Source organism: Poecilia formosa, unplaced genomic scaffold (assembly GCF_000485575.1).
Source record: "Poecilia formosa unplaced genomic scaffold, Poecilia_formosa-5.1.2 Scaffold88, whole genome shotgun sequence".
In the NCBI taxonomy this organism is placed as follows: domain Eukaryota; kingdom Metazoa; phylum Chordata; class Actinopteri; order Cyprinodontiformes; family Poeciliidae; genus Poecilia; species Poecilia formosa.
Window position 1 is genome coordinate 375314 of NW_006800027.1, and position 13369 is coordinate 388682.

The following is a 13369-nucleotide window of genomic DNA, read 5'->3' on the forward strand; positions in this document are numbered from 1 at the left end:
CAAGAAAGAACAATGGCTACAGCTACAACCCAGTAGGCTTATTTGTCTATTAATCTTACTATACCTAATAAATCTAAGCAATCCCACCTGTGTGGCTGAGGGCATCAGTCTCTCCTCTGTTGGAGTGCACAGCCTGCCAGTGCACTCCATCACCTCACCTCCATCTATTAAAACTGTGAAATATTAGTGCCACATCATGTAATTCCTCCGTGGCGAATCTCTTGACTGAAGGTCAGCCACACTTTCTCCTGCTTTCAGTACAGGTGACTGTGGCTTCAGGCCACTCTTGACCTGTTACGTGGATCAGTGAAAGTGGGGACTGTTTTGGTGAAATCTCACCATATAGAAAAGCGTAACACAGAAACTCTCTCATCAGGGTGACAGAAATTGGAAGCAGACACACCAACAGCAGATTTTCTTAACGACTAAAGGAGAGCAACAGACAACATGTCGTGTTGAAGACCTGAGCTTTAACGACCTGTGTCTTGGTCGTCAGCAAAAAACAAAATCTTGCTCCAAAAAGTCCATGTCACACCAGGAAGAACAAAAACCAGCCAGCAGCAGAAACATGTCAGATATGCATTTCAAAGGATGTTGGAGTTCTAAATCCACCTAATCTTTTTCAGGTGCGACTCCAGACTGCCGTATCGCAGATCCAGCTGAACCAAAATTAAAAACACTCGATCTACTCGTCTTGTTTGCTTTCCGTCTTTTATGTGTGGCCATGAAATGTAGATCATGACCAAAAGCACGATGGATGAGCACAATAAAACTATATGGATGAAGATAAGGGGTTTAGAAAACCTCTGGAGCAAACGCATCAGCATAGCCAGCCCAATGCATTAAATAATCCGGTGGATCACTTTAAATTGCATAGTAATCCACTTGTAGCAATATATTTATCGGTCTTTTATTTAATAATGATGTATTCTTTGTTAATAAAAACAGTGAAAAGAGGACACTCGTAAAGCCTGTCACGGCTTTCAATGTGAAATAAGATTTTCTTCACTGCAGCCAAGCCATTTAAAAAGCTCCTTTGACATCTTTACATGCGAAGAGTGAGTCATCAGTCTTGCTTTGCTTATTGGACTTGGCATTTATAAGCCATTAACTCTTGGCCTACTTTACATTTAATGCACAGATAACCTAATGGAAAAGTTGCTTTTCCCTGTGAATTTTTTTAATACAGATATTTAAAATAACTGCTTCACTTCTCCTCTCTGTCCTTCCTAACTTGTCAGTACTTTGAGCATTGGTTAGTTTGTGAGTGACTGACTGCAGTGCCTGCATCCATCAAGGTTTCCTGCTGTCATGACCAACTGTTTCCCTCTGATAACACAAGATTCATGCCCTACGAACATAATAACCTAATAGTCCTTGCTACTTCTGTCACTTTTTTTTTTCCTCACAGCGCGAGACAAAGAAGGGGGATTGAGTCAAATGACGTGAAAAAGAGATGCAGCAGAGAGATACAGAGGGATGGAAATAACTGTCCTTTTTTTCCCCACCATTATTTACAGTCATGGGGGTGTGTGCCTGGATTGTAAAGCTGCTTAGTGGTATGATTTAGCTGGGGGATTTGAATCTGTGCTCACCCCCACTTCAAGCACCCGGGTGGAGGCGGACAAAGAAAGTGAGATGGAGGGGGAGTGTGTGCATGTGTGTGATAGTGGGAAACGGCGTAGGAGAAGCGCAATCTGGTTTGGCTCCATGTGAAAATGACCTACTTCCTGTTAGCTCGCTCGCTCTCTCTCAAACCGAATTGCTGTTTTCTGATGTGCAGAAGAGCGAATGGGAGATCCTCCGAGGGCTCTGTGGGGGGCGGGGGGGGATGAGGCTGACGTGGCATGGCCAAATGAGGGATAAGTAACTGGCCTCTGGGACGTTCTGTGTGGAGTGAAATTAATGTAATGTGTGTGAAATGTAAATTCTGCATGCGCTGTATATGCAATGTGCACTTAACGCTCTATGTGAGCACACGCAGTAAAGCAGACGGGTTGCACGGCGAGATGCTCTCTGCGGCCTTAATTGCCCTAAAAGAGGGGTTGATGACAGCTGACTTCTCAGTAAGCCAATATTTGAGAGAGCCAGCCTTGCCAGATGTCCGCCAGTTGAGTGTGAATACAATGCCTCACAAATTCACCCCGTAAGCCCTGCAGGGGGCACAGCCAACATGCACGAGACGGTTTTCTAATCAAATAAGACCTTAACTCGACCTGTTAACTCAACCCTAATAGACCAACAATACTGTGAAACATGGTGGTGGCGGTATCATGCTGTGTGGTTGTTTTTCTTCAGCTGAGACCAAGGATTGAAAAATTAATGGAGCTAAGTGCAGGGCGTTTCTAATTTGATGCACCGTTTTAGGTTAGTCTTAAACATTAAATCCAAATAAAACGCACTATTGTCCAAGCACCTGGTAGTGGCAGCATCATGATGTGGGAAGTTGTTGTTCAGCAGGGACAACAGAGCTGGTCAGGGTTGCTGTAGGGGCTTGACAATTATGTACTAATTTGTCTTGTTCTGTGGCATAAAATCCCAGTAAACCATATTCAAATCTGTGGCTATAATTTGATGAAATGTCAAAAAGTCTAAAGGGGTATAGAAGTTTTTTAAGAAAATTTGTGTCCAACCCACCGCAGAGTATCTCTGCAAGTGTTTTTTGTGGTGAAAAAAAATGCTTCAAAGGAAACATCTACCCTTGCTTTTATTGAATAAATGTTATGGTTTCACTAAAGTCATTATTATTTCATTAGGTACGGTCACTCGTCCATGTTATGGTTTTGTCTTTTTAACTTTGATGCCTCAAGTGACATGATTAGATCCAGTTTTGAAAAAAATCTGACTCCTAACTGTCAAATGATGATTACTGATCAGTAGATGAAATCATGAAATCACTCTTATTTCCCAGTGTTTTTATGATAGAGACCGTTCAGGCTCTCTCAAAGGGACGGGATATGAGTCCACTTGTTCAAGTCCATATGCAGATTTCTAATCTTTCTTTCACTCTTGATCATAATATTTCATAAAACAGTTTATTGCACTGCAGACTTGAATATTTGATCATGAAGTCTTAGATATGGCAGGAAGAAAGCCACAAGAGATCATTTTTAGAGTTTGCAAAAGGTCGTGCAGGCAAACAGAGCAAAGATTAAAAAAAAAAAAGTTGCTCTAATTATTAAAGTAAAAGTCAAACCTATCCATGCACATCAAACTTAATAAACCATTCACACAGAGGTCATGGTAGTGGCAGCATCACCCTGTGGGAATTCTTTGGAAAGCTATGAGAAGTTCAATAGAGTATCACTACTTGTGCAAGGCGTGGTTTATGATTTATGGTGTATGGTTGTACTACTAGCGTGTTAGCTCAAAAGCCAGGATGTGTTGCCCTGAACAGAGCAACCACCTGCTGGGTTAGATAAAATTTGCAGAAACAGCATGGTGCCCCACAGCCGCCTGCTTTCCAGTCTGTTTGCAGCATTTAATCTTTGTTTTCAAAATTGAATGGCACCTCCACTCGTTGGCATGTTAATGTAGGTCATATGTAATATCTTTTAGATGGATTCCCTGACCAGGTATGCACTGCCGGGCTTAACCCCCACGACTCTGACTGGCTGTTCAGAAAATGAATTCATTTAATCCATCGTCATAACCCAGCCCCTCTCTCTCTCACTCAAATGCCATTTCATTTTTCCCCACTTTTTTTTTTTTTTTTCTCCAGTGCCCGAGGACTTGTCTTTGGAAGAGAGAGATGAGCTTTCGAACATACGACGCAGAAAAAAAGAGCTTCTTGATGATATCGAAGTAAGTGACACAATTTCTTTCATTTAGCTGCGATTGAAAGCTGATGGTTTGGATTGGATGAACATTTTTGAACTCTTTTGATGTGACGCTAGAGGATAATGCGTTGCATTAAACCCTGCATGCAGCTTCTCCTCTTCTATTTGCATGCAGACACACGTCTATCATATCACATGAAGTCTCTCAGTTGTCTCTTAGAATATTGTTTTAGCAAGGGCCAAATACATATGTATATGAAACTGTCAACTGAATCCTTTCTTCTTTTTTTCCATTGCAGCGGCTGAAATTTGAAATCGCTGAAGTAATGAATGAGATTGAACAGCTTACCTGTGTTGGGGAGAGGTGAGTTTGGGTTTATTTTGGCGCATATTGTACAACTGAACTGTATAGCAAACTGAATTCCTTTGAGTCTGATAGTAGGGGTTATGTTAATTATGATGAATCGGATTATATATATTATTTTCTGGCCGATACTTTCCTCATTAAAATGTGAGAGAATTATGAGGGCCAACAGTGTTTTCCTGAATCCGTAAAGAAAGGTTTGCGATTTTTATTTTGTCCAGCAAATCCTGTGACACAAGGGGATTTTCACCTTAAAATTTGGTGAAACTTGGAGCAGCTTTCATTTGATCTGCTTACCATCTTTTTCTTTTTTTTCAAAAGAGTTTACTTCAGCATCTGTTCTAGTTCCTTTTTGTATTTTTTTTTTTTTTGAGAGGTACCGGTAGTTGATTTTACTCCCAGCATCACACCTGTCATTTTACGTTTTATGTGAACAGCTTAATCCTCTATTGTTTGATTAGTGAAGTAAAAAATAGCCTTTATCTAAACATTAGTCAAACAGTCTTTATGTGGATGCTTTCCTGCGATTGGCTGAGATGGAGTGAGGCCATGTGTCAGGCTGTGTGCGTCTCAGGTGCAGCTGGTGAAACTTGGCTCGGGTTATTTTGGGCACAAGGGAACACTGAGAGCATCCACTGAAAGATAAAGGTGCAGATTTCCATGGAGTTTAAATTCTGTGTGTTTTCAAAGGCATTGAAATGGGAAATGTTACTCTTCTGAAACTGTTGTAGAAAGGGTTGATTGAGGTGTATTGCTGCAGCTATCACAGAACTGCACTTTGTGCTGTTTACTACCTATTTTGGTGTCTGTAGATTCAATATTTGACTGAGCAGTAAAACCTAGAAAACAGAATTGACCAACAGAGCAAACACAGCAGCTTGACACAACTTGATGTGAGATAATTGCACTAATCAGAATTTTGTGGATGATTTTTGACATTATTTTTTCTTTATAGATACAGTTTTTCTATGTGGTATACAGATTTTAGGTGATTCAGAGGTTTTCAAAAGATACAGTAGTAGAACAATTTTCACAAGTCACAGTCAGGGCCAATCAAGCTGAAAATCATCAAATTCTGGTCACTTGCTAATTTCTAATATCTCATATCTAATAGTTTTTTTTTATCATTATTATTGCAGCAAAACCTCACAAAGAAACAAACAGATTGCCATGGGAAGGAAGAAATTCAACATGGATCCTAAAAAGGTCAGACAGGTTTCTAAGCTTCCAATGAGACTTCAGAATCAACATAACCTTTGCTTTTGTATGAAGTGATTTATGTTATGCTAAAATGATTTATCACATGTCTCAAAACTACTGAACTGAAGAGTAATATCTTCACAGGGAATCCAGTTTCTTCTGGAAAACGATCTTCTCCAGAACACCCCAGAGGACATCGCACAGTTCCTCTACAAAGGCGAAGGGCTCAACAAAACCGTCATTGGCGACTACTTAGGGGAACGGTAACCTCTCCAGTTTTCCCTCTGCTTTCTTTTTACCTTCCTTTTCTCTCTTCCTGTCTTTCTGTGAGCTCTGCTTGCCTGTGCTCTGACCCAACCAGAAATCTCCTGGAAGTCAGTAGCCTGAATTTATGAAGCAGAGCCGTGACAGGAGGCAGTGCAACTTAAAAAAAAAGAAGAAAAAAAAGAGAGAGAGAGAAAAAATCTGGGCGGACATGTGGTTTTTATCTGAAAGATGTTGGGGCAGGGGTAGAGCTGTCAAAATACAGACGCAATAGTGTCTCGCTTAGACAGCTCAACAGTTTTGGAGCTAAAATAGGTGCTGCATCCTAGCTGCCGCATTCGACTTTCCTCCAAGAGTCCCAAAATGCACCACTATGAAGTGTTTATCTCAATTTAACTCAATATAACTTTCTTTTCTTGATTCTTTTTTTTTTTTTACAGGGATGACTTTAACATCAAGGTCCTTCAGGCATTTGTGGAGCTTCATGAATTTGCAGACCTCAACCTTGTTCAAGCCTTAAGGTGAGATATACAATACTAACAAACACTGGGTCACACTTTAATTTGGTCTTTCTGTTATGTGTCAGATGTCAGCATAAAAGGTATCGTCTTTTTCAGTACAGCAGTTTAATACTGTCAAACCTTATAACTAAAATCACAACCTTAGCATTTACTCCTGGATAAAAAGGTGTCTTTTTTTTATTACTGCAACTTGTGGATTACGTGCAAATATTGCTTTTGGGGGACGATGTTACACAGCCGCATGTATAAATGTATTAATGTTGTGGCATCTGGCATTAGGAACATCATTCTGCTAATAATTGTGAATCAATAACTTAAAGTATAAGGACAGATAATTTGAAAAAGATCAAAATAAAAAGATGCAGCTTTTACAATGATTGAAACTCTAAATAATATTTTCCTTGAAACTTTGTTGGGATTTCAGGAAAAAAGTGTTTCCCATGTTGCTGTCAAATTTGGTTAACAGGAAAAAAAACTATTATTTTAAACTTATGAGAAATGTTAATCTGTTCATCTGGCAACATTGTGTTGACACTGACAACCTTAAATTTAAGACGTTAGAAATCTATGTGTCTCTACTAAGTTAGTACACATTGAGAAAGATTTTTTTTTTTATTTCCAAAATGGCTAAAGCTTGGAGGGAGAATTTTTTAACTTTTTAATTAAATTTATGCCTGGAGGCTCAAGTCTTTGGCAAGCTCTAATCAGTTTTCTTACTGCAAAGCACAACGTTTAGCTACATAAATGTTCCCATCATCATCGTATTTTACCATAGCAATGGTGTTGAATTCCTTAACATTCCTGCCAAAAATCCCAAGTAGCTTTTTAAACAATCACAACAGCATTGTTAACTTAACTTTTTATTCTTCTTGGTTGTCCTCCTCTTCTTCTCCTATTAGACCAAATCCTGTGCTGGCTGGCACCAGATTTGAGCTAAAAATCCAATATAAATTTTGCATCAAAAATATGTGATGAGATCATCATGTTTCTGTTTTCTGCTGTTGCAGGCAGTTTCTGTGGAGCTTCAGACTTCCTGGTGAAGCCCAGAAGATCGATCGCATGATGGAGGCGTTTGCCTCCAGGTACTGCCAGTGCAATCCTGGTGTCTTCCAGTCCACAGGTACACACACACGCACACACACACACACGCACACGCACGCACACACAGCAGCACCAGCATTGTCATGACTCAGTCTGGATGGATAACTTGAGCCAGAAAGACCTCTGCAAATTCAAATCAATTATTTTGACTGTTTTGTTCCCAGTAGGCTGCCAGGTCTGGATGTGAAGTATAAATTTTACTTTGGTCGAAGCAAATCTTTTATCTCTTCGCAAAGATAAACGTTCTCTCTCAGAAAATAAGATTAGTATTTCAATCTCTGTATAAAGTTCACTTCCTCAGGCATAAATTTACACTTCTCAAAATTTCCGCTAAAGTTAACATGTTGGTCTTTAAGCAGCAGCTTTCCCCCCGACCCCTGTGTAATCAGCGTCCGTGTCTCCAGCGGCTATAACTGTATTGATCTCTGCTCAATGGCGGTCATTAGTACAGTCTTGTCTCGTTGCGTCCCGTGTGGAGCCTCCTGTGTTCAGGTGGCAGCTCAGGTCATCACTATTGAAGCAGCGACACACCCAGACTAAGTTATTGGCCATTTCCTGAGAACGGGGTGTGCAGTGTTATAAATCAAAGTGGAGAGGATGTTGGCTGGTGGTGTGTGGATATATGAGGTCCAGGATGGTGAGCAGGAGTTATGATCGTGGATGTGTGTGTGTGTGTGTGTGTTTGTGCAATAAAGACTGGAGGAAAAGTTGTGTCAAAAAAACTAGGCCCTTTTGGCTGATTATACATCGGTTTTTATTTCACTAGTCTCCCTCTTGAGAAGAAGTTAGTTGTAATTTTTACTCACAAGTCCTGTCACTCTGGTTCTTGTTTTACAATAGTTGCTTGTTTTGACAGAGTGGACTGTGCAAATGAGGTACATCTGCCTCTTCATTTTCATCTTAACTATGCTGCTGTAATTTAGCAATATAAAGAAAAACATACAATTTGCACAGTAATATAGACACAGTATGTGTAGGATGATTCGTTAGCTGCTGAAGGGGCTGCTAGCCCCCTTGTGGTGTTTAAATGGACAGAACTGACACAAGTATCAGCAAGAACTGCATTTACTAAGCTGTTAGTAGCTGTACTGATGCAAAAACGGGGAAGGGAATGAAATAAACACAACTACAAGTGAATCTCTTTTACCTCCAATCTATTGTTAGCATTGCAGCTCAGCTAACTGCTACAGGAAGTTAGAAAAAAATTTCCAAAACCTGAATGTAAAACAATATATATCATTTGAACAGACAATTATTGTAATTAATTAGCTTAGTTGTTTTTGCTCTTGATGTTTTGAAGCGATGAAAGCTCCTCCAGCCTTGGCTACTTTGCAAAAGCATTCTGCCATCATGAACATGTACTTAAGTAACATGTACTTTATTGCTGGGAATTGATATGCATTGTGTCAAGAGTAACCCCTTCCAAAAGCAGGACAAATGTGTGAAACTGTCCAATTTCCTCCACAGACACTTGCTACGTCCTCTCATTTGCCATTATTATGCTGAACACCAGCCTTCACAATCCCAACGTCCGAGACAAGCCCCCGGTGGAGCGCTTCATTTCCATGAACAGAGGGATCAATGAGGGAGGAGATCTCCCCGAGGAGCTACTCAGGGTAAGAATGGTGACTTATTTAGTTTGAATGTCTGGACAGACTTAGCCCTGTACTGCAAATCACTGCGCTGGTGAATGCATGAAGTGTTACTTTTTTTTTTTAAACTGTCTTTCTTTAATAGTTTGAGTTTATATATAGACTTTATGAAAAGCAACAGAGAAAATTGACTCTTGTCAACAATTAATTTTAGATTAAACTTAATCCACTTGTTTTATTAAATTGTTTTATTGAAGATAACGGATTAAAAGTGTTAAAGATGTTTTTTTTTTTTTTAAATAAAAGTTCATTTTCATTATTAACCTAGTTTGCCAGAGTTGGGGTTTAATAAGCTAAATCTGATGTAAAATATGTTTTCCCTTTTCTTTTTCTAGAATCTCTACGACAGCATTAAGAGCGAACCCTTTAAGATCCCAGAGGACGATGGGAACGACCTGACGCACACGTTCTTCAACCCAGACAGAGAAGGATGGCTGCTTAAATTAGGTTAGTGTGAGTCTCCCTCTGTTCAGCTGCGGGGAGAGTGTAAGACATCCTGGATGAATTAATTTGTTTACTCTTGCATTTTTATTTGCCTTACAGCTGGAGATTTTTTTTTTCCTCACGAAAGCTTAAACTGCAAAGTGTTGTCACGCAGGGTGGAAGTGAAGTGTCACGGTACACAGACCAAATGGCAGCAAGAGCTTCTTTTTTTTTTTAAGTAAATGTCCTCTGAAGGATAAACAATCAGAATAATATTAAGATTGAAACAGAAATTGAAAGCTTATAAAGGTTTCATGTTATTATGAGGACTGCGCAATAAAATACTTATTTTATGGAGACAAAAGAAGTTTCAAAGTTCAGTAATTGATTTGATATAATGGATAAAACTAACACTCCTGGCTCAAATGCAGTATGTTTAGTCTACTTATTCAAGCAGTTTTACAAGTTGATAAAGACCTACTAGTGTAGACTTTGCATACAATATTTTATGCTTGTACTCCTCTCAAACAGTACTACATACGGTTTTTGTGTATCGGTATGTTGCTAATTAAGAACATTTTGTTTTGTTTGTTGGGATCCATAATGTCCCACAATGCTCAATTTATCACAATTTTTAAAAATAGATGCTAGCTTAGGAACTGGATTATACATTTAAGAGTGATAATTGTTGAAATCATTCAGTAGAAAAATATATATTGTTATTTTCTCTAGTTTTATTTCTTCACACTAGTTCCACTTGATCCTGTGTTTGTAAAGCTTAAAGAAAAGGTTTCTTTAATGTGATGTTTTGCTTTGAACATCATAAATTTAATGGGTTAGGGTTTCAGATATGCTTTCCCCAATACCTTTGCAATGCCTTTCAGTTTTCTTCAAATTGAAAGGCATTGCAAAGGTCAAAAAGCATGCAAGGTCAAATTTACCAAAAATATTTGTGGGGCAACTTAAACATGAGCATTTTTCTAATTCTGAAACAAAATGCTTCTTAAATAGTTTTGGTGAGTAGACACAGTCTCTCTGTGAAGACACAGTTGACCTTAATTTGGGGGGAAAAAATATACATCCTGTATTTAAGATATTAGAGTATTTTTGTCAACTACAGTCTTCCCTAAAGCAAAGAGCTACGTGTTTAATGTAGACTGTCCAGAAAACAAAACATTTCTTCTGCTGAAAGCTGGATTTATTGTAGGTCAGGAAAAGAAACAACTGTGCTGCTGGCTTTACAATTGGGTCAGGAGCGCCACAGAAGGTGAACTCATTTTCAAATGAATAATTCCCAGAAAATTATAACAACAGCAGCAGAAACCGATATTGAGAGTTGAGTTCACTCAGGGACCCCACACTGATTTATTTATGCGCAAGTAAGTGGTAATTAAGTAACATCTGTAGCTGATCACAAGGGGTCTGCCAGTTTCCTTTGTGTACACCGGTGTACCATAAAGATTTTTGGAAACCTGATGTCTGTCAGTGCCTAAAGAGACAATAAAGTATCATTTAAAAGGTGCTGCTTAACACATAAAAATGACAACAGGTGCTGTAGATCAAGAGGGGGGAAAAAACAGGCTTCTTGCTTTGAAGAAAAACCACGACAGAAAGTTGGTATTTCTCCTTCCAAATCAACATAAAAAATAATTTTCTTCTTTTGTGATAAAGACTGATGAACCCGTGCATCATCACCCTCTGCAGTAACAGTGAAAGCCACAGTCCTGAGCATCTATTTTTGGTTTAACTGACCCATAAATGGTGTGGAAACATAAGTGTGCAAAACAGCAAAGGCCCAACAGCTTGTTTAAGCGGACAGGAGGAAGTATGTGGAGGCACCTATTGCATGTAGTCAGACTAAAATCATGATTTTAAGTAACATCTGAATATCCTTCTTAACACTCCTCCCACTTACCCATCATCCTACTAAATAATTAGTTATTTGAAACCTATTCGCTACCTTACTAGTGGTATATTGTTATTGGTGTCATGTCATTTAACAATTCTGTTGCTTTTGAAGGCATCCTAATGCATTTAAGGCAGATAATTGGGATTTTGTGTGTAAAGGAACCCTTATTCCACGCACCCTTTTGCCATTTCCTGCTTTATAGCTTCATGTGTTTCTAATTTAGAGTTTACTTCATCACCTAACGGTGACCCCAGGGGTTACTGCATTCTTAAATTACATAACTAATTATATATCTGTTATTTAACACTGAGTTTTATAGCCAAATATAAAGAATGTTTTAATGGCCGGCTTGCAGTTTTCTCATGCGGGCTAAGGAGCAGATTCACTGCAGGTGCTTTGGTTTATGACCCCATTCACACACCTGGCTTCGACCTGCACATTCCTCTAACTCTGTGTAACGTCTCAGTGGTCTCATCTAGCTGGTGAGCGCGAATTCGTAGTGTCCCAGTGTGGCTCGTAGGCCTAACATGATTACATTATGGTACGGCGCCCCCCTGGAGCCATTTCCCCGTGCCAGCTTTGACAATGATACATCTAATTTAACTGTCTAAAAATAAATCTTGGAGGATGCAGAGGAATAAATGCCTTTATTTTATTTTATTTTATTTTTTTGTTAAGTATATCTCTGTGCAGAGTGGAAATTTGCCCATGCTAATTCAACAGCCAGAGTCTATTGATATGTAAGGGAGAGGAGAAGTTTTGTAATTATGTGTAGCCCTGCGGAGACTACCGGGATGCTGCAGTGAAATCTAGAAAGTTTAGGCAATGCAAACACAGTTAAAGGAGGCCCAAAACCGTGATTTGTGTTTTATGCAAAAGGTGCAATTATGCATGAACTGAGAAGACACCAGAATCCTGGTATTAGAGCCTCCTTTTTGCTCCTACTTTAAATTTCTGCAGCTGCTGCCAGAGGCTGAACTTGCTTGCAAACCTACATTTATTTTTACTCTTCTTTTGTGTCTTTTAACACACAAAGTGGCAAACTTGCTCTGGGGTTTTGGTTGCTTCTGCCGATGTGTTTGTGTTGGGGTTTGAACCTCGAGGGGATTTTTCTTAACGCCAGGTTGGGTCCGCATCAAACCTCTTGCGATCCCTCAAGAGGGAAAAACAAGTAACAAATACGCAAAGTCAGTAACAATTTAACAGGTGTGTGAGTCATTGTTTGACTAAGCTTGAAGCTCGGAGAGATCACGGTTGTAGATTGTAATCGTAAAATAAACAAGCCAGCATAAAAGCTTCTGAAAGTCAGAGTGAACTTTCTTCTTATCATTGGATAACAGTTCAGTTTCTATTCCATACTAATAGTTAAATATATCACCTCACTGACACGCTGATAAATACAACTCTAAACCTCTTACAAAAATAGCTTTGTTTGTTGTTTATAGATAGTAAATGATTTTTGCAACCTTATTGATAATTATGTCTGATTTTAGTCTGGAGTTATTAGCAATTTCCCTGAGCACAAATCTTTCATTTAGTTCCTCATACATAAGGGGAAATGACTCCTAGATGTGTATGTGGCATATTACATATTTATAACACTGAAAGGAGAATGTTGCATTAAAGAAACAAACTCATTTTTAGTATTAATGTAATTATAAGAAGGAATAGCTGTGGGGGTGTAGATCATTAGAGCGCCACATATTCTGCTCTTTTGTCCTGACGGGGAGACAGCCAGTCTGTCACTAGTACCAATGTGTCACTTCCTGTTTCCTCTGTCTCTTCCTGTCAGGGGGGCGAGTGAAAACCTGGAAGAGAAGGTGGTTCATCCTCACGGACAACTGCCTCTACTACTTCGAATACACAACAGTGAGTCTTCCTCCAAGAACGTCATTTATTAAAGGGAGTTTAATCATCTCTCGTTAGAAGAAGCACAACAAGTAACTGAGTGACAATTTTCCACTTACAGTTTGTTGCCAAAGTATTTAACTTTTTTATACTGTCACATTATAACCGGATTTTCCCCAAAGGGAAATTAAATGTTGATGCACCTCATAAAATGTCTTTCTTAACAATGCATACTCTTACATGCATTACCAGCTGTATGTGCTGACTTCTCCAGAACCGAAAAGTAGGCAGATCACCTGTTTGATTAA

The 13369-nt window shown here is 39.1% G+C and overlaps 1 protein-coding gene across 1 annotated transcript in view; it reads left to right on the plus strand.

The window, feature by feature from the left end:
• Positions 1 to 3639: 3639 nt before the first annotated feature.
• LOC103141729 (cytohesin-3-like) overlaps positions 3640 to 13369 on the plus strand; it is a gene marked incomplete at its 5' end in the record, with an annotated part of 14611 nt that continues 4881 nt past the window's right edge. Inside the window, 9 exons of the mRNA XM_007557470.2 lie at positions 3640 to 3804; positions 4079 to 4143; positions 5283 to 5349; positions 5488 to 5606; positions 6048 to 6128; positions 7136 to 7248; positions 8697 to 8845; positions 9217 to 9328; positions 13006 to 13082. Coding sequence (XP_007557532.1) covers positions 3640 to 3804; positions 4079 to 4143; positions 5283 to 5349; positions 5488 to 5606; positions 6048 to 6128; positions 7136 to 7248; positions 8697 to 8845; positions 9217 to 9328; positions 13006 to 13082 — 948 coding nt within the window. The remainder of the gene's footprint in view (positions 3805 to 4078; positions 4144 to 5282; positions 5350 to 5487; positions 5607 to 6047; positions 6129 to 7135; positions 7249 to 8696; positions 8846 to 9216; positions 9329 to 13005; positions 13083 to 13369) is intronic.